Below are 26954 nucleotides of genomic sequence, written 5' to 3'. Positions count from 1 at the left end.
GTTATGCGGACTGAGGAGTGGGATATTCCTACATTTTTGATGTAAGGTTTTGAGTAAATTTTAAATACAGTATATTTTTTATTATTAATTGCATCTCTCTTTTTTTTTAAGATTCCAGATTCCATCATCTCTCGTGGTGTTCAGGTGCTCCCACGTGATACAGCCTCCCTCAGTACTACTCCTTCAGAATCTCCTCGTGCCCAGGCCACCTCTCGTCTCTCCACTGCATCCTGCCCAACACCAAAAGTAAGTACATTTATGCCTTGAAAGCTCCAAGGTCACATATATAATCTTATCAGATTAATGTATTGCCTCTGCTGAACAAGGTTGGTTTGCATGCAAGGGTTGTATCATTCTAAGTAATAGATAAATGCAAGACAGTATAGTTCCTTCCATGCATACTGTTGCACAATTTAATGTGGGTCCACCAACACATTATGGTTACTGAAGTTTCATGTTTTCTCTTGTAATATCAGTCATGAATATGAAATTGTTAACACCTTGAATGTCTTTAATATCCCCAGGAACATTGATAATCCTGCCACTGAGTAACAACATTAAGCAAGTAGTATTTTGTCAACAAAATGTATGTGCAAATTTCTAGCCTGGGCTGGGGCAGTTCTGTGCCCCACTTTATTATTGTTCAGTTTAGGACACTTTCAAACCAACTGGTTTTGCTCAAACTTAGATATTTGCTGCCTGACATTTGGAAACAAATAACAGCCTAAATTGAATAGAAAGTTTTAATGCCAACCTTGTGGGATTATTATTCAGTTCTTACTGATTATGCTATACTACTTAATCATTGAGGTGAACTATATTATGTTCTCTTTTTATCTAACTTTAAATAGCATACATCAAAAACTAAGTGAATTGACCAGTGGCAAGGCCTGTAATGTTTACCTTCAGCAGGATTGCTTTCAGCAGAAGACTGTCTGAATTCGCTTTGTGTGTTCACATCACAAAGATCTTTCTGTGGCACCAGATGATGACATACTAATAGACCTGTAGCAGATGGCAAACAATAACATTCTTCCTCATCTAATTCATGATCCTTGAAGATTATTCTGCTTGCTAAAATGATTGCCAACATCTGCTGGTTCTTCTTTCCTGCTGTCTCGTTCTTTTCTGTCAGCAAACAAGATTTATTGGCAACCACCCATAGAAATGTTTTGGTTTAGCCTGTTGAGGTTGTTTAATGCAGAACTCACCTTCACTGTAATAAAATCAAAATTATTCTGGTGGACAGCATACTTGAACTTCATTATATAGTCTACTTTTCTTAAGAAGATGTTCAGTGAATTCTGTCTGCAAGCGGCTCCTTCATTTTTTTTGCTTAAAAATTGTCACTTGTCTGATGACTTAAAAATAAAAACTCAGAACGTAGAACACTCAGAGCAGAAGAGCAGTACAAAACAGAAAAACCACTGAGTTTTATGCTTATTGACAAAACGAAAGTCTCCACAGAAACCCAAAGGAGACCAGTAACAGGCATAAAAAAGAGACAGAACTGCTAAGAAATAGCTGCAGATGAAGCCTATATATTTTCAGGAAGGTTATCAGAATGGGAAAGAGTAAAGCTTATCTGTTATGAGGCGGAATGCACTCCTCTAGACTGTCTTCAAAGATTCAGAGATTACAGAAGGAAACTACAAGAACTTTGAAACATTAAAAATCTGAAACTCTTCTTTGCGAAATTAGTTGAGATGAGCTCTTAGCATAATTGGATCATTCGTTGGTATTTCATGTTCAGCCCTGTTTTTCATGTATTACTGCACAATCAGATTTTGTTCAAAATGTGTGAAACTACGCCACTTTTATAACAGAAATTGCCATGCAACATCTAGTTAGTCTAGTTTTTACGTAATGTCTTTTGAAAGTGGATGGTACAAGCTGATATAGGGAAAGATCTAGGAAAGCCCAACTTGAAAATAAACTTGAAGAGTGGTCTTATCTGTTCCTATTAACTAGAAGTTGGATTTTGCACAGAAGTATAAGCTGCTTTGTCACTTAAAGACCTCTTGGTTCATTTTACTTATTACTTTAAACAAACAAACAAACAAAACACTCATTGTCTTTCTGTTCAGTCCTTTTCAGTACCCTCAAACATCATCTGAATTTGTCAAGAAATATGGTTCATTCATATACTTCAAGACTATCAATATGTCTCAGTGTCTTCACTTACTGTGGTTTTCCTTCTGGATCCTGGCTTTCTAATAACGTGATATGAGTTAAATTTACACTGGACCTCTTGATCCGCACAGTAGTGAGAACAAAGATAAATTGTATTTCAGCATCCAGTTGATACTCAAGGGCGGGGTTTTTTTCTTCTTTAATCTGCAAGTGTGTATCTTTTCAATATTCTCATTTGCTGGTTTAGGAACTCATTTCAGGGCTCCAGAACATGTATATATGAAATGAAACAAATGAGAGGAAGTTTCAGAGAAAAAAAAAAAAAAAAAAAAAACAACAACAAAAAAATTTAGTTTTCTTTGATTATACATATTGTTTGGCATGGTGGTCTAGCCATAGAGCTAGTGGCACTGTATTTCTTTGTGAACTGCATATTCCAGTTTATTTTATTATACCATTTTCTTGTTGTATTTTTTTGTCCTAAATGTACATAAGCCCTTATATCTCTCTCACTGAATTTGCTGAATAGCAGAAAGTTGTGTGTGTGTGTCTCGGAAAAAAACTCAAGCTTCTGCAATGACAGGAGCACCTCTGTTGAATGAATGTAAGTAGCAGGTTACTAGTGCACGGGGGTATTGGAGAGAAGGTATGGCAGAGTGCATTACTAATACTCCTAATTCATCTGTTAGGAGAAGCCTTTACATAATTATACTTTTGAAAACCTAATGTTGTTTGCATATACACACAGATCATGTAGACAAGATTCAACTTTTAATTTTATATTTGCTTTACTGTTTACACTTTTTTCTGAAAATCTCTGTTTCTAACAAAGTAGTAAATTGTGACTATTGAGTTTGAACCTTTATATTTCAATTGATCCTCAAAAATTTAATTTCCTCATAAAAAAAGTAAGTATATTTTTCATTGTAGCCTCTCGGAAGGTCAGACCTCCTGAAGACAAATTTCCATTGGGACTACTCTGTCTATCATTAGGTACATTCCCCAATCTAAGCAAACTTACTTTTGTTAGCTTTTAATAAATCTCTGTAGAACACCTTCCTCATTCTTTAAATCACATTTGAGTTTCAAGGAAAATCCACTGTGGCTCAAAGAGCACTTAAACCATATTTATAGTAGGTGGATTCAGATATAGAGGCAGTCTAAGTTTTACTCAGGGGAAACTGTACTAACAGTCCTCCCTTTTTCAGTCATTCAACCATAAAGTTGATAGTGATTGTGACACATACTTTTATCTTCTACAATATATTTTTGGACTTTTTAAAGTTCTACTGCTTTCTCAACAAGGTTAGATGAATTTTCTGGATACTCCCAAAAGTTTAGGATCACACAGTGTGGCTTACAAGATTTTCTTGTACATTTCTAGTAGCTGCTCAGATTCTGAGATTTTACTGTGGTTTTATATATATTTGTGATTGGCATTTTCATCAAGTTAAATGCAATGTCCTTTTCAGTTACAAAAGCAATACACTAGCTAGTGTAAAATATCTTTTATAAATACAGAGAAATTCTTTTGTGTGCACATTAATGTTGACTCTTGGGGCTTTTTTTTAAATACAGTATAAAATTTTAGATCTATAACTTAAAAGACTATATCCAGAGCAAGTGACTGAGTCATTCTTTCAAACTTTTAATTTTGTACTAATCTTAGGGAGATGATATTAGCGTAAAAGAAAATTACAGCTTTCAAGTTGAAGTCTTCACTTCCCCTATACATAAATAATGTAATCGATATTTAGTTTTTGGCAATGTTATATGTCAAAGTCAAATGAAGAAGATACAGAAGACCAAGGACAGGTTTTAAATTATCACCAGGAATACATTTCAGTGACAAGAGGTGTTCAAAGTATTTCACTTTGGAAGATCATCACTGTCACTGATGTTCACTTCTTCCACTTCAGTGTGCAAAGTTTCTTTCAGTGTTATCTTTGATCACGAAGGATCCTAAGGAACTTGTTATAGTGCTTCTAAGTTGAGAGCATTTTTTTTTCTTTTTCCATCTTGCTACTTCATTCCTGACACTCCTTATATTCTGCTTAAGAAAAAGTCTCTCTCTACGTTCCTTGCTGGTTATCTGTCCCTTCCCTACCTATCCACTTTTTAGTTACACTGAATCAGACAAAACCCTAGGTGATGTTAAGTCACATCCTTAAATATTTGTAGTTGTGATAGATAGCTTTTGATTCCTGTGTAAAAAAAGTATATGGGCTCTATCTTACAACTAAAATTAGCAAGCAAGGCTACTTTTTTAGATTCTAGCAAAACAGTCACCTTGACTATCCACTGTTCCATCAACACCATCTTTGTAGCATAAGTACATTTAATTTTGCTAGTTGACCACATTCTATAACTTTATATAGCTGTCTCCTATTAAGAACTGTTACCTTTATCATTCCTAAATGGACATTCACCTGAAGTTCTAATATTGCTAATGTAAAAAGTATGTTACTTTTAATTCATGTAAATGTTTCAGTTGCAGAGAATTTCTGAAATGAAAGAGCCTAGAAAAATACATTAAGTCTTTTTTTAAAAAATAAAAGGATGATTTCTGTAGCAAAAAGTATTTTATCTCCTCAGTCATCTTTCATGGTTGCTACCAATGAGAAATGATGCTTTGAACACCTTCCGTGGTGAACCATAGCTTTATTGTTGAATGTGCACATTGGTGCAAGTTTTCCACACAGTCAAATGAGTTACAAATTAATACTAAACCTAATTATGATTTATGTTTTCAGTCTAGTGTTGTGACTTTTAATATACAGCTACTGTGTGAAGTTATGACACTAGCAGATGGGAGCAGGTAGAGTTGGGAAGATGCTTTTGTATCAGTTATTGTTACAAGTTTTTCAGAAGAAATATTCAGTATTTTTCAGTGGAAGAAAGATCAGATGGCTTACCAGAAATTCTTAGTTAATAATAAGATGCTGTCCAGGACATGATTTGGCAAACTGTACTTTTATCCATAGGGTAGATATTTTGTATATATTGGGTGCATTAAACTTCAGTTGTTATCTTGATTGCTACTATTTTTTCTTAAGGTGGTCATCGAGGTGAAAACAATATGACAAGTATGTGAATATATTTTAAAGTTTGTACACATACACTAAATTCCCAAGTAATTATTTTTTCTTTTTATTTATTAAGTTTGCATATGCTGTAGTTTTTTCTACCTAGGAACCTGCTTGAGAAAGTAGCAAGTGCTTTGGCAGAGCTATTTAGCTGTGATGTGGTTGAGGAGTATGGAAAAGTGTAAAAGATGTTTGAAATTGTTCGGGCGATCTAGGTAGGTGAAATCACAGTCTGAGCACAACCAGTGTGTTTCTTGCTTTTCCTTGTAAAACATGTAGCTGTTTATAGACACAAGGACTTATTTAGATATCTGATCCTGCTAAAAATTCCAGTGTTTTCCTGATTATTTCTGGGGTTCTTTTCCTCTTAATTTTTTTCAGTGCACATTCCAGGATTACAACAAATTGTTTAGTGAAAAGAAATGCTGAGAGAATATATATTGGAGTAGAAAGTAGACAGAGTTACCTTAAGATGAGGAATCCTGCTTACTAATGGACATAAATCTACTGTATCCTCTTAGGTTCTCCTCAGTACAGTGCAGCAGTGATTTTCAAATCAATTCCTAATTAAGATACTAGAATATTTTCCATATAATCATTGCCTTTTTACTTCGTTGTTTAAAGTACATTTTCCTGGCAAAAGACGTGGACGGTTGAGTTCTAATACATCTTACTTTTAGTTTACATTTTGGTTAAAAACCCGGATTGTTTGTTAGTTAAAAACACTAAATGCCACAGCTTCAAAAGTGAGACATTGTAACTAAGAAAGAAGTAGCTTGGTATGCTTGGGGTATCAAAAAACCCCCGAATACATCATAAATAATAAAAACAAAGTCTACTGACATCCTTTCTAAAATGCAAGTTTCACTTTGTAGGAAGGTTTTAAAATATGGGGGTAGGGTTTGGGGGTTTTTTGTTAGTACCAAAATAGACCCGTCAACAAGTCTATGGAGAGTTAGAATAAAGACATGTCATCAAGTTTAAGCTGAACATTGAATTTCAGTAAAGGTACTTATTTGACTTAGTTTTATTTATTGGATATCTGTTTTTCAAGTAGTACCATATTCACTGGTAACCAGCGTCTGCATTAAATGTTATATCAATGCCAAAATCCAGTTTCCTTCTTTGTCTTATGCCCAAGAACTGTTTATATCAGGGCTAAAGAAGGATATTAAAGTATTTGGGAATTGGCAGCCAGAACAGTTCTTGAATTCATAGAATCAGCTACATTTCAGACCTGTTCTATGCTGAATCACATGAGGAAGCTCTAATGTGCAAAATTTCCCTACGTTTCTCTTTCTTAGTAACCAGTTGGTGTTTTATTAAGATACAGAATTCCATTCTTTTCCTGAGTCCAGTGAAACTTTCAAACATGTCAGAAATAAGCTGCTCAGTCTTTCCTTGGAAATAATTATTTTTTCAGATTATAACTATTCTGCATGTGTATCCCTCCAGAAAAGAATAATCTTTCAGTAGAGGCATCCTGACTCACACATGCATTGTGTGAGCTCTGATCCATGTATGCTTATGCTGCATCAGCTTGTCAGTTCCTCCTTCTACTGTTTTTTTAGTTTTGGGAGCAAGAGTTTTTGTTTATTACTATGCTTTCTTCAAATGCAAAGTGTTTTTTTCATATTCGGATAACTTCAGTTTGACATTACTTCAAGAAAAGATGTGCATTCTTCTCACATTAGTTTCCTTACACCTTTTCAGTTCCTATCCAAAATAAATCTCTGGTTTCAATTCTGAAGTATCACAAGATGAGGGTATTTTGGTTTGGTTTGTTGTTTTTTTTTCCAAGCAGCAATGTAGTTACATCTGTCCTTCATTCAGTTTCTTCATTTAGAAATTACTATGAATACATCTCTACAGAAATATTTGCTAGCTCCATTTTCAATATAGCTAGTTCTGGTCTCGTCACCTATGCTTGTTGCGTCAGTTTTCTCTTTTCCTTGGGGATATTAGTTCTTACTACCTGTGCCAATTGATTTATTTTTGTTTCTTTATGAAATACAGTTTCAAGAGTAAAATTTTGAATCTGTGTGCTAAATTTTTGCATAGCCATATGTTCTATTTGTAGGAATTTGGCTTTCCACTGCTCTTCTTTTTTAGTGTCTCAGTTCCTGCTAATCTGTAATTTCAGCCATTCATACATTAACCTGATCTTAATCAACAGCTCAGGTATGGGCATGCTTGCTTCTGTTCCTTCACTGACTGTTGATAATCCACAGCACTTACTGCTGTGTTCTTTTTTTTGGTAAAAGGATCAAAAATTTCAAGAACATACTTGGAAGGATAGGTAATGATCCTCTTTCTTCTAGTTGTTTCTTTCTTACTATAGGAAATAATTTAGCAACACTGTAGCAAAGTTCAATGCTAGATATTATATATGGTGTTATATTCAAACAAAAAGGATTTCAGTCACACTTTCATATCTACATACTCAAGATAGATGCATCCAGTAGTCTGTCCAGTATTCAGGCATCCATACATGTGTACCCACCTGGTCTGGTCAGGATTGCTTGAAATAATGTATAGGTTGTGGGGCACCAGCTATCATGTCCTCCACAACTTCTATAGGTTTATTCTAACTCTGTTATTCATTAAGTCAGTGTTGGATGTGCCTTCTATACTCCTCAGGAGCTGACAGTTAAGGGAATATTTGTCTCTCCATCCAGTCCCACCTCTTGAATATGTAAGATTTGTCCTGTGTCCTGTGTTCTTCTTATCTAAACCTACTTTTCGTCATTTCAACATCATCTCTCAGTGGCTCAATTCTTTGTTTTGGTCTGTAAATCATTTTAGGTTGTCGTGTTTTACTGATTGGGTATCCCCACAAGCTGCATGAAGTGCTGTGAACTGAATGAAGTACTAATCTCTATGCTATCAACACATTTTTTTATATCCCTTCTGCTATGCTTTCTGGTGCTTCCACACCCATAAATTTCCATTTTTTGCTACCACTCTTAATGTATTCTGTTAGTTATTCAAGGAGTATTCTTATGAAGAAGTCTATATTAACTTGCTATTGAAGCAAGCTACTTGCATGTCACATCCTGATATTGTATCATGCTTCTACAGATACTCCATTTCATGTGCACGTGCAACGCAGAGTGCTGTAAAAAGTGGTGGTAGTCTAGCAGCAGCAAGCAGTTACGTATTCACAGGAGCCAAAATGAAATTTAGACCAGGAAGGCTCTTTCAAGACATGCATGTTCCTGTGGTTAATGTATCATCTGCAGTAGAAGTTCACTGGTTCCATCGCAGAAGTAGGTAGCATCTACCTGATGCAAGATGTGAGAGACAAGTAAGAATCTAAAGCACAGGCATTGCTTTTCTCATGGATGATATACATACAGAATTGCCTTTAAGTTCTAGGTTCTTTAGTGAGTGTACAAATAGTCCCTGAAGTCCGGTTTCCCCTTTGAAAAGGTTTTTAGGAAATAAAGGAGTTAAGATTAAATCGTACCTCCTGGTTCTATGAATCTTATCTCCTATTTTGGGCAATATTGAGTATTATTTAATGTTATAATATGTAATACCATCGAAGATTGGCAAATTAAAAATAGTTTTCCCCTCTGCACGGCTGTCTCCAACCTTGTTTTAGAACCTCAGTCTCTCATTGGTCAGTCAGCATTCAGTTGCCTTTGTGCCACTGTTGGCCTTTTAACTTAAATAAGCCAATCTTTTCTTGATCATATATTCATTCCTCAGACTTATAAGGGGATGAATAGAAACTTTCAGATTTCATTTTTATGAATTAACAAAGTCAAACTCCTTCATTTTCATCCTGTTAAAAAAGACTCCTTCAAAAGTCTTTTCATGCCTTTGTTGTAGTTTTCACCTTCCTTGGAGTGATCAAAACTGTATCTGCTTATATGAGATTTTACTGCTCTTTTGTACAATGGATTTATAATCTCTGTCTTTTCTCCATCTGATAAATCCTTGCCCATGTAGTAAAGATGCTTGTTAATTCAGAACTTTGTGTTAAATTTCACTCCATTTCTTTTACAGCAATCTTCAATGTTATCAAATACCTGCTGATGAGATTACTTCAATATTCTGTAATGGTGATGCCTCCCATATTTATCTGAGAGCACTCCTAACTTTTGTGTCAAAATCATTATTGAAAATACTAGATAAGGTCAGTTTCTACATCACTCATTTGCAAACTATATTCATAACTTCTCTTCCACCTCTTCCTCTTTCAGCAAAATATATTGTTACCTTCCAACTAGAAATTTTCTTGCCCTCCCAACAATTCTATTTTTATTTCTATATGTATGTTCCTGTCCTATATTTCATCAGTTTATAAAAGCATTTGCCTCGTCAAAAGTAATACAGCTTTATACTAACTCCCATTGATTACTCTGCCTGTGTTCCCATATTGTATATTATCATCTCTAATCAAAATTCAGACAAGGTATTATTTTTTCTTAGTTTACCATTGATGTCTTCCCAACCTGAAATTGTAACAATTCTACTTTCTCTTTTTCTGTTTGTATGTTTAAGGAATCTTTTATTCTTTGTTTTAAATTCCTTTAACTCTATTTTGTATTTAGTTTCTAGCTTAGACAAAATAGTATATTTTATTCTAATGTCTGCCAGGCTCTCTGTCTAGACCTAGTAGCCTTCTTGGCATGTTTTTTTGTTCTTGTCCATTCAAGAAAACAGAGTCAAAGTATTTCAAGAATTTATTTTGGCTGGCTGTCAAAGTAACTTCAGTTAGAATGGTACGTTTGCAAAAGGCTGATGAAAGGTGACCATTTGTCTGCCTTGGTAGATAGAACTGTCGATGTTGCTACAGAAGAGTATATTTTCAAGATCAGTCATATTTGAATTTGAGTACCTGTTCACTTTGAATTTATTGCATCCATATTAAAAATACTTTTTATTTGAAAGCAAATCTCTCTTCATGTAGTCAAGCAATTAGGCAATTTCATTACAGTATAAAACCGCGAAGTGATTCTTGGTCTGTTGTGATAAACAACTAACTTTTTGGATAGCTTTTGTTATCTAAAAAACAGATTGAGCCTGAACGTAAGGTTCAAATAGACCATTTACTCTAGAATATGTGTGTCATCTCCTGGTTTTTCATGAAACTTCCAAGATACCTTCACAAGACATAGCAGACATAGACCTTTTTTGTAATAACTCTTTTATATCCGGGTCTTGTCTCTGGTATTTTTTTTACCCAATCGGATAGGCTTTCTCTTTTACAAAAATCTAGTTCTCAGAATCATGTTACCCTTGCATTTATAGATCAGCATAACAGTGGGTCAAATGTGAATATAGTAATTCATCTGTTTGTCTTTCCAAGACATGAAGGACAAGACACTGTCTTTTAGGACTTAGCCTTAGCAATTGCTATCAGAGTTTGAGAGTTAAGAAGATTCTTACATCACACTGATTACCCAAGTTTTTGAACTGTATGTATTTTTGGTAAGTATTTCCCTAGAAGGTTCTGAGAAAAAGGTACAAGATGCTTTCTCTTCAGCATTCTTCTGCCAAGTTCCCATGCATTATTTCCTGGCTGGAAAAGAAAAACATTCATCCTATTTAGTATGTGGCCTAATGTTCTCGCTTATACTGTTGGTATGTATAATCTTCATTCTGTGTTTCTCTATTCCTCAAAATTATTGGGGTTTTTTTCTTAAAAAATATGTGCATATGTGTGCACATCACAGCTGAGCCTACATACTGTGCAACCATACCAGAGGAATATGTGTGCACTGTGTCAATGCTGCTTTATGTGCTCTTTTGGTGTGGTTCCACTCTTACCTGTTTAAAGTGTAATAAATGATTGTTTAGAGTACCTCAAATGAACGGTAGTCATTTCAGCAATGAGATTAGGTAATCCCTATAGCCAATTTATCCAGAAAGTCTGGAAAACATTATTGTAATCACTAACATACCAAATCTGTTCCATTAAATAGTCCTGTTAAATTGTAACAATCACTAAGCACCAACTAAGGAAATGAGAAAACAAAGGTGATAGAAAAGGTAATGGGTTTTAGAATCAAAAGAACAGTTGACACAGTCTTTTGTCCAGACTTCTCATAAACAGCCATTCTAAACTTTTTAATAGAGTTCACCCTGTTAAATTCAAGTTCTTTGTCTGCTTACCCTTCTACCTCCCTCCTTTCTCACAATGTATGTTAGAAGCCCGTTATTTTGTACTTCATATAAGGCTTTGGACAGTCCTTATTGAACTCTGTATTCTGGATCTGCAAGTAGAATTTAGTATGTGCACTGCCTGTATTTGAGAAAATTCTTATTTAGTTGTGCCACTTTTTGTTTAGTAAAATATTGATCATATGTGGTTCTCCTTGTTTAAATTTTCTATGTACAACAGGAGAAGGGAGAATAGTCTCATTTTGAACATCAGCTTGAATGCCCTACAGTAGATATATGGAAATCATCGCATAAGAAACACTAACAAGTTTGGCAAGATTTCAAACCAGCCGTTGGCAATCTCAAGTTTGCACCATTCAATATTAGGACTACTTTTTTCTTTTTAAAAAGGTTTTTCAAAATATGAGGAACTCATTTGAGCAAGGGGTTCTATGCATTGGCATGATGGTTCTTTGCAACACTTTGTTTGCTTTATGAAGTTCCAAGGCAGCCGCCTTGGACAATGATTTCATTCAACAGCACCGTCACTGTGGACAAAGATTGACCTTGGTCACTTCCCAGGTTATTGTTAGTGTCTAGCCACTTAAAGGTCATATTGTTTTAAGCTTCTGCAAAGTCAATTGAATCCAGGATCTTTCCTCCTTATCTTCATGTTCTGAGGTTATCGTCTCACTGGTTTAATTATGTGTTTCCTGTAGCTTTAATGGACACACCCCTTCCCAGTATACTTACCAACCCTTCCGCTTCTCCTTCACAGTTGAACTCTTCAGGATGCATAGATGTGAGGAAATACATGTCACAAGAAGCTTTACACAGGTTTTCTGAACACAGCCCTGCCTAGTCAAGAGGATAAAGTACAGGCTATTACAGATATTTAAGAACAAACCTCAAATGCACTTGCCCTTAAAGAGGTTTACTCTTCCCCTTAAAGACCCACTGGCCCATCTGTTTTCAGAAAGACAGGATCTCTTGTTGCACTGAGCCTGAATGCAAACATCTCTCCCTTAATTTTGCTGCTAAAAGTGCTCAAAGAGAGCAAATGTCTTACATGGTTTCCTTTATAATCTACTTGTCCCACCATCCAGTCACTTCTAAGTGACTTCATTGATGCGACAGCTTTCACCATGACCACCAAGGTATCTTTGGTAAGAGCTAGCTTAGTCTAAAAACATTTAAAGCGCACTGTTCTCCACTTAAATATGAACAGCCCTATATATTCTGCAGCTTTTAGAACTTCAGCTTAGGACAAGGCAAAAGAGCAACACATTCAGAAGTATCAGTTTGGGAAAGGTATTCAGAAAATTCAAAGCTTCACCACCTAGGATTTACAATGTTGTCTTTTTTTCCTTGAATATGAACTTTTTCCCTGCTTGCCAAGACAGATTTCTGATATATGCAACAGGTGTTTGGTTTTTTAAAAGCACTATCAGAAGCATGAGATGCAAATTCTGCTTTCCTTTGTGGGGAAATCCAGAGAATAAATGATGCTGCAGGCATAGGCAGGGGTAAAAATGTGCCAGCAGCCAGTGAAAAAATGTTCAAAGCAGGGCTGAAATGAAAAGATTGAAAATACAGAATTGAGAAGAAATTGGATGGAAAGGTTGAGTGGTAGAGGTCTGGTATAGAGCAAATCACTACCTGTGGCTCTTGAGTGATGAGGCTGAAGGGCTTAGAGTTGTTTGGAGCCGAGTAGGAAGTAGTTTGGAGGCAGGAGGCAGCAGTAGTTTGGAGGCAGGAGGCAGCAGTAGTTTGGAGGCAGGAGGCAGCAGTAGCTTTATGAGAAAAGAAAGGGATATGGTCTGGAAGAACTGGGAGAAAGGTAGCCTTGAGTGGGTAGAAGGGTTTGGGGAACTTCACCTGTGTAACAGGAGAGTTATGCAACTGAAAGCTCTGAGACAAGATGGGTCCCTCTATGTTTGTGCATACATGTCCTCTATATAATAAAGTGAGGCATAACTTATTTGAACTTTTTCTTAATCAGTTTTCTTGGAGCAGCCTGGTCTCAATAGCACACAGCTCTGTGCAGACTGATTAAGCTTTTTGTTCACCAGCATTCTTGACAATCAGTGGGAGCCCTTTGTGCCATTTCCATACCATTCTGGTTGGGCTGGGCATGCCTTTGCCCAGAGTAGCCATTCGGTTTTATTACTCATCATTTATAATCTCAATGTCTTGGGCAACATAAAGCCTGTGTATTTTGTGAACTGCATAGTGAAATAAGGACCCAACTCTCATATGCCCAGAGCTTCAGTTTAAATGAGATTTAGGATATTAAGTCACTAAGAATAGTGACATAATACATAAGGTTTATATTTATTGTAGTCTTTTACCCTGGCTTTGCATTTTACATACTAACTTTTAGATTTGATTTCTGACCATTAAATTTCACTGTGTATTACACAATTTCCTGTAGAAGGACATGGTTAAATTATCTTTGATGTTATGTGTGATAACAGAGCATTGATCTAGTGATGATATTAATGTACTAAACTCCAAAACTGTAAGAAAATTTCATTACTTTTTACCAATGATTGGTCCACCTGCACTGTGTTTATTCCCTCATCTGCGCATGGAACAGTGTGAGTAGTAGTGCCCATTTAAAAAAAATAAAAAAAAAATAAAAAAAAAATTAAAAAAAATGTGGGTAGGTAGTGTGAACAAAATCTGTGATAGTATGATAATGATGTCTTATTGGCATTCATTAGCATTCATGTACATTATGATTTTGTAGGTTCACCATTTTCAAGAAGTACAGCAACCCTAATAAAACATTTATGCCATACTGCAGTATAATGCATAGTCATGAATATGTTTATTGTTTGATGATGTATGTCTTTGTTATAGGAGCTTGTATTCCTTCTGTTTGAAAATACTCCTCATTTATTTAGGAAGCCCCATCTAACTGGTGTTTGTCTGGCCTAAAACTGCAGAAGTAAAAACACTTTCAAGTGCAGGTCTGTTTTTCATGCACGAATGTAGAAGTTATACATAATACATTTTTTAACTAAAATAAAATGATTTGCTGCAGTATTAAAAATATATTAAGCTCTTTTTTAGCAGTAGAAACTGCTCACTTGATGTAGAGCATTGTTCTTAGAGAAGAGAATTGTAGTTGGAGTTCAGATTTCTGTATCAGAATTTTCCACTGTTAATTGGGAAAGTAAGGGTTGTAAAATATACAGTCGCAATCCCCAACATCAAATTTGTTGACAAGCAGTATATAATTATTTCACTAATTAAATTACTTCTTGCCAGCCATGGAATATTTACAATTTATTCCTTTTTTTCTGGATGTCACTGTACTCCACTTATCTCCAGACTGTGAACTTTGACAAACTTTCCAAAGGGTCAGAAAAATCATTTTCCATTTTCATAAGATTTAATCTCCTTTGGATTCACTTCCCTTATGCGATTTTATGTGATTCCCTTATGTTTTTTGTTCCTGGCCAGCGGATGTAAAATCCTTGCCAGCTGGGTTATACTTTTGAGATACATTTCTCTGTTAATATGAACTGTGTGAGAATTTGTGTGAGAGATTTCAAGAACATTTTTCTGGAACAGAATGGTGTAATAATATGCACAGTACAGCTTTTAGGGTTTTTTTTCATCAATTGGACACCCTTCTCCTCTAGTTGAATGCATTATATCAACTTGAGGAATCTCCAGGCTTCTGATAACAAATTGCTGATGGCTCTGCAATATCCCTATAGTTAATATACTGTATTCTTTCAAAGCCCCTTAAATATTATGATTCCTATTTAGTTTTTCTTCTGTAAGTTTTTAATGGTTTTGTCTTCTCAATGCATTTATCTTTAAGATCATTTTAATGTTTTTATACATCCACCTACCTTTTCACTGAATCACAGAACATCTCTTTAAGCTACATTGGATTGGAGAGAGGTTTATCTCATTGTTGCTCTTCCATATTTTGCCTTGGTCAACTGAACAGCCCTTGAGGAAAACAAACAAACAAACAAAAAAAAACAAACAGAATTGGAGTATATTGTGGAATTCTGCTGAAGGAAGTGAACCAAATTAGGAGCATCATACGCACAATTTTGCTCTAGATTTCAAAAACTGATTATTCCTTTCTTACCATCATGCCCTGCAGTCTGAGATGAAACGGTAACTGGAAGGAAGTACTGGCAGGTAAAACTGGGAAAACAAGGGAGGTCTTTTTTTCTCATACCACGTACAAAGTTGTGAATGTTACTGTTTCACATCTAAAATCCTGTTTTAAAAAGGAACAACTTCGTAAATAGTTATCAACACTATGTGTAGTCACATTGACAAATATGATGCAAGCAAGTTTCATGATTTAGGATTCAGTAGAAGATATTCACACCATTTAACTGCACATCCCCTAAGGCAATTAGGTTAGGAGCACAAGGGAACTTTTAGTTAGATACAATGACAGAAAGCCATGGCTAGAAGTAACAGGGACCATCTTTGTCTAAGAAAACAGAAGATGTCCACAAAGTCGTCAGGGATATTTGTGATAACATCTATGACATGCTAAAACATTTATTTGCAGACCCAGTGATGTAATGTTCCACAACTAATATTAATAGTTTACTCACCATTATCGTTGATTTCTGTGACAGTGGTCAAGTGGGAGAACAGTTACGTTTTTCCTATGTGTACAGCAAATAATCTGAATGCTGTATTATATAATCTCTTGCTTTTGAGTAACATAATTCCAACATTGCATGCCCAGGCTACTGAATAAGGAATTTAACATCTTTTTAAACCACTGCTGTAAAGAGTTTCCATTGCTAGTGTTGCATTTATTCAGTTTCAGAATTAAGTAGTTCAGTCATACCAAAAAAGGTTTTGTCATTCTGAACCATGTATGTATTATCCAGGGCTTTGGAATAAATCTGACAGAGGTTTGGCTGTTTGGTGAATGTGGATCTGAAAGCTTCAGGTCCTGCAAAATTCCAATTTCTTTGTCAGAAGCAGTAAGCAGGGAAACTTCAGAGTAGCAAGAACAGGGTATGTTATCAGAAAGGGGAAGGAGTCTAAGATGGATAGTGTTAAGTATTTGAGGCTATTTCTCCAGTTGTGGAACTCTTCCTTTAAATAAATCCATCAAAACTAAAATCTGTTTAGCCAGATGTTCAGAGCTGTTCTTTATTTATGATGAATATAACTGCTGGTTTATATATATTTAAGGTTAGGTCTTTTAAATTATTTTTTCTGGAGTAAAATCAGGGGTGAAGATAAGCAGGTACGTTTCTTATGGATGGTACTAGAAGGTGGAGGAATAATAATGAAACCATATGTGAGATTTCTGCTTAGAAAACATTGTGTCTGTTCTTTGGTACCTAAGTCTTTCACTCATCTTCTAACAAGTCCATTCAGCGTATTTGAACACTCCTCCTTGCTCACTGGTCGGTTCTGGTTTCCCTGCTTCCTAAGTTTTCTTCCACTGGCTTCCTATCTCATTCTATTCCCATTGTAACTCCACTTTGTTCTTCACATATCAGGATAGGGACACCTGTGGCTAATCTTTGGCTCTTAACTCCTACTGTTATTCCCTTGTGAATAAGAAAAGGATGTAAATATAATACATTTCTCTTAACTGGCAGTGCATTATACCCTGCCATTTTCCTGGAATGTTCCCTACACAACACCTTTCTTCCTTCATTACAATGAGTGTCTTCATTCTTCTCCTTCAAAATGTTCCAAAACCTTCACATCTTTCAGGTAATGTTTTGCCAATAACAATTTAGTGTTGCTCCTGCCTCATCCCTTAATCCAATCATTTAGCTTGTGTTGCGGTATTAAAAAAAAAAAAAAAAATCATAAAACCTGAGGCAGAAAAATTTTTTTTCAATGTCACTGTTGAGGTTCCCTTTATTAGTCCTGTGTTTTGCTTAGAAGTATTGTTTTCATTTTACAAATGGATAATAGAAAAATCAAAGGACTCATTTCTAGATCACACAAATGACTGATGGGGACAGAAGTATTACATACTTTTGATTTACAGTACTTGGGTGCACATCTTTCTAATCTTTTCTAGCTATTGGTGTTCATCTGCGATGGGGTTCTTGTGTCTAGCTGAGTTTCTGAAAAACAGAGTGTAGAATCTATGCCATTTTCTGAAATACTAGGTTATCAGCCAACTTCTAGAACATCATACAGGAGTTGACCAGAGAGAGATAAGCATATACTTGAATTCCTTTCTGTGGTATTTGCCATGACAAAAAAATAGGGTTTTTTATTTCTGTTATCCTTTGCCTCCTTGGTAATACCTTATTTAATCCCCAGAACAGATGTAAGTATAGTTTGTGCAATATTCATATCATTCTGATTCATCTCTCGAGAAGCACACAAGTTGTATTCTGCAAGGTTCCTGTAGAAAACATGTTATAATTGTCTATATTAACTGTGCCATGGATGTAAAACAAGAGTTGACCATAGGCTATCTCCTTGTAATTTATATTTTCAAGCATTTATCATTTCATTGCTTGTAATGTACACATTGTGTATGCATTTCTCTATATATTTTGAAGAAAGAAAGACTAAATAATGCCAGTTATATGCACCTGTGATCTCTCCAATCTCATTTCTGAATTAATCCCAAACCTTCAGAACAACTTGAGCAGCCACAATACCTACATTGGTAAGTAAGAGAAGAAAAACTTTTTCCCTGAAGTGCAATGCATATTACTGTCACAATTTTTCCCCAAGTTTTTGTGGTATGTGGCACTTTTCTTAATGTCCTAGTTTTATGTCATTATGTGAGATTATCAGCATTTATTTCTCATTTTTCAAAAAACCCCCCATATATTATGTTCAAAAAAAGTTTCAAATTAGTAATGTGAATTGGGGTTCTACTTGATTATGTCTTATTGTCTGTGACTGATATCTCAACCAGAATATTAGGCCAAGTATCTTTGCTGTAACTCCTGTTGTTTTCTTTTCAAATAAGAATCTTTTTCCCTCTTGAGGCTTCTTTCTTTCTTTTTTTTTTTTTTTGTCTTAAATTCAGAAAAATACAGCAACTAGATTGCAACTGGATATATTTTAACTGAATCTATCCTCTAAAGGAAACATATTTTATTTAAGAATGACAGTTTTTTCTTGATCAGTACTATTAGAATTGCTTGAGATGTGCTTGGAGTCCAATGAAAACAGATGCTATTTTAATGTCCTAAGACCAGGGAAGGAAAGCAACAATTTACATAAATGTTGCCAGTGTATTTTGCTAGTGGACATCCTATCAGAACTAAATATTTAAATAGTTAATATATTGCTTGGTTGCATTATTTTCTTGAGAATCATGTTCAAGTAAGAAAAACATTCAGCTGTGTTTTGAATATTAATTTCTCCATTTTGCACGGGTCAAGTAAAAACAAACAGGGCAATCTAACTTATGCTTTTTCTAGTGTGCTCCAGAGAGCATAAAGCGTAGCTGAATTTCCATGGTTCATTCAGTCTTTGGCTTCCTTGCTGAGATTTCTTAAAGAAAAGACAGTTAATGTTGTTTGAAAGGGTTCACCTCAGTTGTGTGGGACTTTGTTTTACGTAAGCTGTGAAACAACCATCAGATAATAAAAACTTTCCATTCAGTCTTGACTCAGACTAGAAGGATATCCCTGAAGTAATTTTTATTGTCTTCTTTCTCTCTACTTCAAATGACAAGACACAAGTTTAATTTATCAGTAAAATAGGCTTATTTATTGAATTCAGCAATTCTGACAAGAACTTCTGTTGTAAATTAATGTTTTGTTTTACATGCTTCTAAGAATACAAAGTGTTTTGAGCAGCTACCTCATTTGTTTCTTCCATCCTCTGCATCATCTAGGAAAAAGGTATATAATAAAAGAAAAGTAATCAGGTAGGAGATGTTGGGGGAGAGGTTATATATGTGATATATTTAAAATAAAAATCTAATATTGGTCTGGCATTAAAATTTTCTGGTTGGGCAGCATAATTTTTAACTGGGAATCTTGATAAGAGCGGCTAAAATCTCTAGGCCTGGGTCAATAGGAATCTGTATTTCATTCTGTCAGGTATCAATCATGATACTTGCCAGGCCTGATACTCCCAGTTACAGTATACTGTGATCATATGATTTGTAGAAGGTATAGGGCATTTTTTAATTCAGTTAGAGTTTTAGGACTTCATTATTCTTCATATCCAAATCAGATAAGTAACATGTATTCTTTCAAAAATGTTAGTGAATTCAGCATGCTACATATGTGCCAGATTGGTAATATATTGAAATAAAAATGATCAGCAAAGCAAGTTTAAAATGCCATGGTAAAGCATCATTTATTCCAGAAAATAGAGTCTGTGTCTTTGTCCTCTAGAGGTGTCTCAGAGAGTCAAATTGATGTCTTGCATGTACTGCTAACTGATTGTGTGGAAATTTTTTTAAGTTCACTTTTTCTTTATTCTTCTGTCTTTTTTACCCATCTTCCCCCATTGTAGCAAATTAGACGGCCGGATGAAAGCAAAGGAGTTGCTAGTAGAGTTGGATCCCTCAAAGTAAATATGTTTCTAACATTTATTTTGAAAGTTTTCTTCTATAGCCTACACTTTACCTTTTGAAGGGGGAGGTGAGGGGAGGGAGGGAAGGGGCTTTTCCATTTCTCACCATCCCATCATTTTTATTTCAGTATTCTTATTGCTGTTGGGTCACATTTTGTTTGTTTCTGTGCTACACATAGAACAACCTACTGAAGGCAGGCTGCCACTTAGTTAGCTTTGAATGTCACTACAACTAAGAGATAGTAAAAACTTTTTTGAAGTGCCTGTAATTTGGTGATCATGATTAAACCACTTCTCCAATCTGTGCTGTTTGTTGTCTCTTAACTGCCTGTTACATGGAGAAGTGACTTACTCATCTTCAGTCTACTGCTTCCCATTTTGAAACATAATTAAACTTTTATAGTGCTCATACTTCTTATGTTTAATTCTGCAAAAGACCATTACAAGAGAGTTGAATATTTCATGTATATCTAGTCTTTAAATAAGAAAAAATTAGAGTAAATAAAGAGAAAATGAGAGATTCATGTGAGGCTAATAAGAATGGAGCCACAGTTTTGCTAATAATTAGTCCCTTCTGCCTTTTATATGTTTGTACAAACATACTCAAATGTTTAGATCACTCACCAGAACAGGCAGATATCTAAATCCATACCCACCATGCATAGTGTTACACCCTAATAAATTGTTTAAAACACATAACATAATCTATACCAAGATGCTGATCATATGCAGTCCAAGCCATTCTGTTAAGGTTTCATCTCAACAGTTGCCCCTTTTTCAGTCATCCAATTTTTCACTTTTTTTCCACTTTATTTTCTTTTACCACTTTCTCAAGCGCTACTTACTTCATTTTTTTTCTGCACTCCCCTTACCTTTCCTGCCTTCTGGGTTTTTGATCTTTTGTTTTGGATTTGTATGTGAGTGTATTGCCTTTGTTCCAGGACAAGCCATCCCCTCTGTTCTCTAACATTGCTCTGCAGCTGCTCTTTGTGAAAATTTTATTTCACTGAGCATAAAGGGGAGGGGAAGGTTTAATTATGCACCTCTTTCCAGTAATGCCTCCATTTAAATTGATCTCAGCATAGAAAAAGAAGCCAGTTGTTATTTGTTTATACAAGTTAAAGCTAGAGGCATCTGTAGCATTCCTCACTGGCTGTGAGGCTGTATCTCTTCATCCTGTGTTTCAGGAAGAGGTTTAAGTTACAGCGTAGATGAGAAGAGCAGTGTACATGAATGGGGCACTGTTTCAGGGGGAGACATTCAGGTCTACTGAATTCACATGGTTGAAAATACAAGACAGCCACCATTTCTATGTTGTTTTTGAAAATTATGTATGTAATTACTATAATCCATGCATTTTAATGCATCATCACATGCAATTCTAGATGCATAAAGCATACACGTATTCAGAATATGTAGCTTACTTAGGTGGTGGGATTCACTATTATTTTTATGAACACCCACCAAGTCCTAATTTAGGATTATTATTTCTGTATCTGATTACCCAGGGTTTAATTTCACATCCCAAAATACACATTTAGACACAAAATCTTACATGAATATCCTTATAGAAAGTGGGAAATACTAACTGAGATTTCCAAACATGAAAATTTACCTCGAAAAAGTTATTTTTGGTGGAAGTAATTTCTAGAACACAACCTTATCAACAAACAAGCAAATAAATAAATATATGAACAATGTAGCAGAGATGCAATAGCTTTAGAATGATCTGTCCCTTGATACTCTTTTTTTTCCTGTGCTGAAAAAAGAGCCACGTTAATCAAGCAAAAATACCTTGTTTCCAGATTCCAGATCTACTGAGCTTGTATGTTTGTGGTGTTCACATCACTCTGACCTCTTGAAATGTTTTGCCAGAGGCAGTGAGGAATGTGTTATGCTATGATTTATTTAAAAAAAAAAAAAAAACAAAAAAACAAAAAAACAAACAAACAAAAAAAACAACAAACAAACAAACAAAAAAAACAACAAACAAACAAAAAAAAAAAGAAAACACCACAACCCACAAAATCAAAGAGCAAAATTTAAAAAAAAGGTGACAAGAGAACAGGTTGCTTTTTCAATTCATTTTCTGATATTTACATGTAGCTCCATCGAAAGCTGGAGGAGCTCAGAGATCACCTAGAAGTCAATGTCAAAGGATGCTTTCTCCGAGTAAATCTACGATTTCACTCGGTGATCTGTTTTTTTAAAACTTGTGCTGGCTGGTAACACCAAATCTGATTGGTTTGTCCTTTCATCCCCATATTTCTCCTTTCTCCCTCTCTTTCTCCCTTTGTGTTTTCTTTCTTTTCTAGCTGGGGTTTCATTTTAATATGTGTGAGAAACCTGACCTAATTGCCAGGGTCTGTTTAAAAGAATATCCTACTACATTTTAACAAATGTTAATCAAACTGCTTGGCCTTTACAGCAAGTTAAAAAAATCCCTTTCCAAAATTGAAGTTGCATATCTAAAAGTTTCCTGAATATTAAACTTTGCAACAAATAAAATAGATATCCTTAATTTAAAGGATAAAAATACCTTCTGCCTGTGATTGATAGCCTTACTGAAAACTAAGTCTGATATAAGGTAACCCAAAAGCATATAGGTTCACATGTGCCTCTGTCTTTGCCTTTAATATTTTGGGTCCCTATTTTATCTCACAAAATAGGTTAATATTTAGTTGAATGCCAGCTATGCAAATTTTGTTGCTTGTTTTTTTAGCAGACTAATAAAAAAATTCTGCAACATATTTTTTGTGTATTAGGTGTGTTCTTTAATGAAAAAAAAAATTGTGAAAAAAGTATTAGGAGCTAGTATAGTAGTCATGACACCCCTATGAAGTTGCCCATTTTTCACAGAAATAGTAAAGCAAGTCAAATCCAGCATAACAATACAGACAACAGTACCTCATGTTTAATCATTCACCTCATAAATGCAGATCAGCTTTTCATTAATTCCATAGGAGTAAGTTTAAGCTGCATAATTTAATGTATAATGAAAATTAGAAAAAAGGGACAATCGTGAGCATAGTAGATTTGAAAGTTAGTAACCATTTATCCCTTTGCACATGCATCCAGTGAAGCCTCTCTGAATAATTTCTTTAGTTTCATGTTCTGTTTGTGTCTTCCATACACTGTAACTGTTGTCATTCTCACCACTATCATTCTAATGCATAATCCACTGTGGTAATATAGTGCAAGATAATTTTGGTAATGATAATGGTTTGGTCATTTGTACTCCTTTTGGATGCTTTTACATATCCAGCTGTGTATCTGACATAAAGTTGATTTCTGCTCATTGTCAAATAGAAGTCCCTTAGTTTATAATCTTTTGCAGGTCAAATACAAGGAAATTGAGCTGCTAATACATTGCAGCTTTCTATAAAATATGTTTGATTAAAGGACTGTATCTTTTCCCTGATAAATGTTTAAGAATCAAGTTTTTTGAGAAATAAACTGTGTGGTGTTTTAGATTTTGTGGGAACTCAAATTTATTAGTCATAATCAAGACCAAGCAAGTTCCTTTATTTTAGACTCCATTTAAATTTATGATTTAGTACTAGTGATTAAATGTAAAGCCAGGAAAAAAATACGTCATGAAATTTTGTAATACAGGAAAGGTATTCTAATCACACATTATTTCACAGAATGTCACATGGGGAAAGGTTTCAAATGAAAAGCTGTGACCACATTAGCCATGACAAATTAGTTGTCATGAAATTGTCCTGTTCCTCTATGCCACTTTATTTGTTATTTCGTGGCTGTACTCAACATAAGTAAGGAAGTCAGACTGTGAACTAAGAAATGTTCCATATATCCTGCATATGCCCTTTAAGTTTCTTAAAACAAGCAGGACACATTGCAAGTATAATAACACACAGCTAAAATCTGCTGCTTTGTCACTGCCACTCTGATTAATGCTGTAATAATGGTTTTTTAGAGCAACATTTTAAAAGACAATATATAAATGACTGATCAAAGAAAAGAACAAATCCTTACTAAATAATTGACAATTGGAAAGGAAGTAATGAGGGATCTGTTAATAGTTCATCTTTAAAATAATTTTCATCTCTTCCATACTGCTTTTGGAAAGGGGTTTAGAAACAAGTTGTTAATATTCCTACGATGTGGCAAATGTATTGAATGGTGTGGGAGGGGGAGCATACAGTATCTGATGGCCAGCACCATAAGTGAAAATGAAATGCTATTGCACAATTGTTTATACTATTAAGGTGGAACCTTTGTTCCAGAATGAATTGCAAAGACATGCTTTCCAGATTCAGTTCAAAGGCCATTGGAAATAAGTAGGAAACATTGGAATTCTGCAGAATATCCCATATTTCACCAAAAGTTTAGAAAGCCTGCCAGATAATTAAAATTGCACTAAAAGCACACATGAAAATCTGAGTTAATTAAGCAGTTGGGGTTTGAGTAGTTTTCATTTTAAAACATTGCTTTTAAGATCAGCAGTAACATATAACCTTTTACAAGGAAAATTATCCTGACTTGAGATTTGGTTTTCCATTTCTTCTTGAGATCTTCATTCATCTTCCTTTCAGCTATTCCAGTCCTTTTCATGGCTTAATTCTTTGCCCCCTCTCAGAGACCAGTGTTTGAAGCTGAACTTACTTAAATATTGTTTAGAAAAATTAGTCTTCTATCACTTGGACATGTTAAAGTTCCCCTACTGTTTCAATTAATGTAGCAGTAGCAAATAAGCGCATTAGCTACTGAGATGATCAAGAGTGGAACAGGTGACTGGTTTATATTTTAGAACTCATAATACCTGCTAAAATTAATACCATCCTGAAAGTGTGAAGTTCAGCTGAATTTCAACAGAACAATACTGCTTCAATCTGTGTTTTGAAGATTTTTTTTTTTTCAATTGTGCAGGCTAAGAATTTTAAATGCAATTTTAAATTCTGCAGAAAAATATTATGGAAATCCCATCATAACAAAAAAAAATCTAGGTCTAGAAGTTCTACACAGAGTTCCCAAGCAATATGCCAAACTATTTTTGTGTGGCTTTTGACCAGCATGGTTCCAAATCAAAGGTTCTGGTTTTGTTCAGGAAAAATGTTCTCAGAATTCATAGAAGAGGCCAAATACTGTCCATAGATGATATCTAATGAAATGGGAATTATAATTTTTTATACAGAGCTGTGTCTCTCAGAGTCTACAGTTTCTTGCATGCAGTGTTCTGTCTTATTTTAAGTTTACCTGCCTTCTTTGATCATCATGAAGGATTACATTTACAGGGCTTTTACTGCTGGTCTTAATATTCCATTAATAAACATCTAAGTCAAGCCAGTAAGGCCCTCAGACTAACAACAATTGCTCTTTCAGCCTTTGAACCAGATTCTCGGTGTAAGTAGACATAGCTCTTTCAAAGTCATTCTCATAGTGGGAAATTTCTGTGGCTGACATGGCCCCTTAACTTGAATGTTCATGGGGGAAAAGAGCCCAACAGCTCAAATGTTAGCACATTAGCTTCACCTCACACAGTATTTAAGGGTTGTCAGGTAGCATCCGAAATAAGGAGAGCTGCCTCCTTCTCTCAGACAATCACTGGAGTTCATATATGACAAGTTGCAAGCAGAGTAGGTGATAGACTGCAGGATCATCGAGGAAAAGCATTGGCATTTAATTTTAATAGCACAGAAGCAATACACTTACAAAATGCTGAAATCAGGCAGATGTTCAAAAATGGAGAATACTTAGCAAGAAAGCGACGACATAGAAATGATCCAGAAATTATAAGCGTGCAGCAGATTAAACAGTGTCATTATGTGATCCTACTGAAAATAAAACAAACAGCAATCACTATGTGCACGTGTGGTATGAGCATAATCCGTTCTTCAAGACCAGTAGATCATTTTGGGACTAGAATACTTGAGCATACCTTCGATTTCATCATTATGTAGAAAATTACATAGGTAAATTGAGAGTCTATACATGTATGAATAAGAAAAAAATAATTTGAATTGAGTGAAATTAAGAGATTAAGGAAAAGTGTGTGTGTGTAAATGCGTGTTTGAGCATAGGTAGAAACAAAATATACAGGTATCTTAGTGAAGGGAATTTGCCTCTATACAACTGGAACTATGACAAATAAAATACAAAATAATGTAAAGTGATTAAACGGTAAGAGGAATAAGACTGAAGTTAATTGCTAAGTTTAGCCTAGATTATAATGAAAATATGGGTAGTTAGATCACAGAATAATTTGACAAGGAAAGTAATAGCATTCTAATTATAGCAGTTGTTTAAGAAAAGATTATAGTACAGAAGCATCTAGCATACCCCTTGTAAGTTAGTGTGAGGAGTAGCCAAAATGAGCCAAGTTCTTCCAAACTTTGCGGAGTATGAGTCCAAACCTCCTCATCATTGTTGGTTTTGTTTATCTAGTTGCTGATGCTTTAAAAACTGCTGCTGTGATGTTTCTTACTGTTACTGCATTCTTTGGATCTTGACCTGCAAAACCAAAGCTAGTGATTCTTTTTCCGTGCTGTTGCAAGACACACCATGAGAACAATGTTTGGACATTATTTATGAGAATCTTGATTAGAGACTCATCTAGAAGTCTTAGGTGAATAGAAAAACCCCTGTTCTAAGCAAAAGCACACCTTTTCTTTCTTAGAAAGCTTTCAAAGCAATGTTTCTAGAAACAGCTTTTGCTCTCTCAGGAGAGGTTCTCTCTTCTCTTTTTTTATTTTTTTTTTTTTTAACAAAATAGACTGTTTAAGAATAATACTTGATTTCTTAAAACTGCATTTTCTACTCTTTCTATTTGTCTGAAGGAATTTTCTATTTGTGGCTTAGTCCTTCTGCAAATCATCTCAGTATAAGAAAATATCTCATCAGGTGAAGAAAGTGCCTAGTGTGTGTGAACATTTAAGATGAAGTGACTCAAATTTCCTTAGTAATGTTATCTAGAAAAACAAATGAAATACACAATGCCAGAACGGAACAAAAATATTTTCAGAGTGAAGAAAGAGCAGCTGTATAGAAGTACATAATGGAGACATAAATGAACACAGACAAATGTGACAGTAGAATTTTCTTGGAAGTCATATTGTATATTTCAGTGAGGAATTA

General features: G+C 34.9%; 1 protein-coding gene across 25 annotated transcripts in view; it reads left to right on the top strand.

The window, feature by feature from the left end:
- GPHN (gephyrin) overlaps positions 1-26954 on the top strand; it is a 293302-nt gene that overhangs the window by 194601 nt on the left and 71747 nt on the right. For 12 of the 25 annotated variants that reach the window (XM_042790902.1, XM_042790900.1, XM_042790906.1 and 9 more), the window contains 2 exons: positions 112-246; positions 19797-19853. In XM_042790902.1, coding sequence (XP_042646836.1) covers positions 112-246; positions 19797-19853 — 192 coding nt within the window. Of the gene's footprint in view, positions 1-111; positions 247-19796; positions 19854-21962; positions 22050-26954 lie in introns of all 25 variants that reach the window. The other 13 variants (XM_042790904.1, XM_042790910.1, XM_042790897.1 and 10 more) reach the window with 2 other exon arrangements.

This window comes from Tyto alba, unplaced genomic scaffold (assembly GCF_018691265.1).
Source record: "Tyto alba isolate M040663 unplaced genomic scaffold, T.alba_DEE_v4.0 Super-Scaffold_18, whole genome shotgun sequence".
Classification (NCBI taxonomy): domain Eukaryota; kingdom Metazoa; phylum Chordata; class Aves; order Strigiformes; family Tytonidae; genus Tyto; species Tyto alba.
This window is presented reverse-complemented; position numbering and strand designations above follow the sequence as displayed.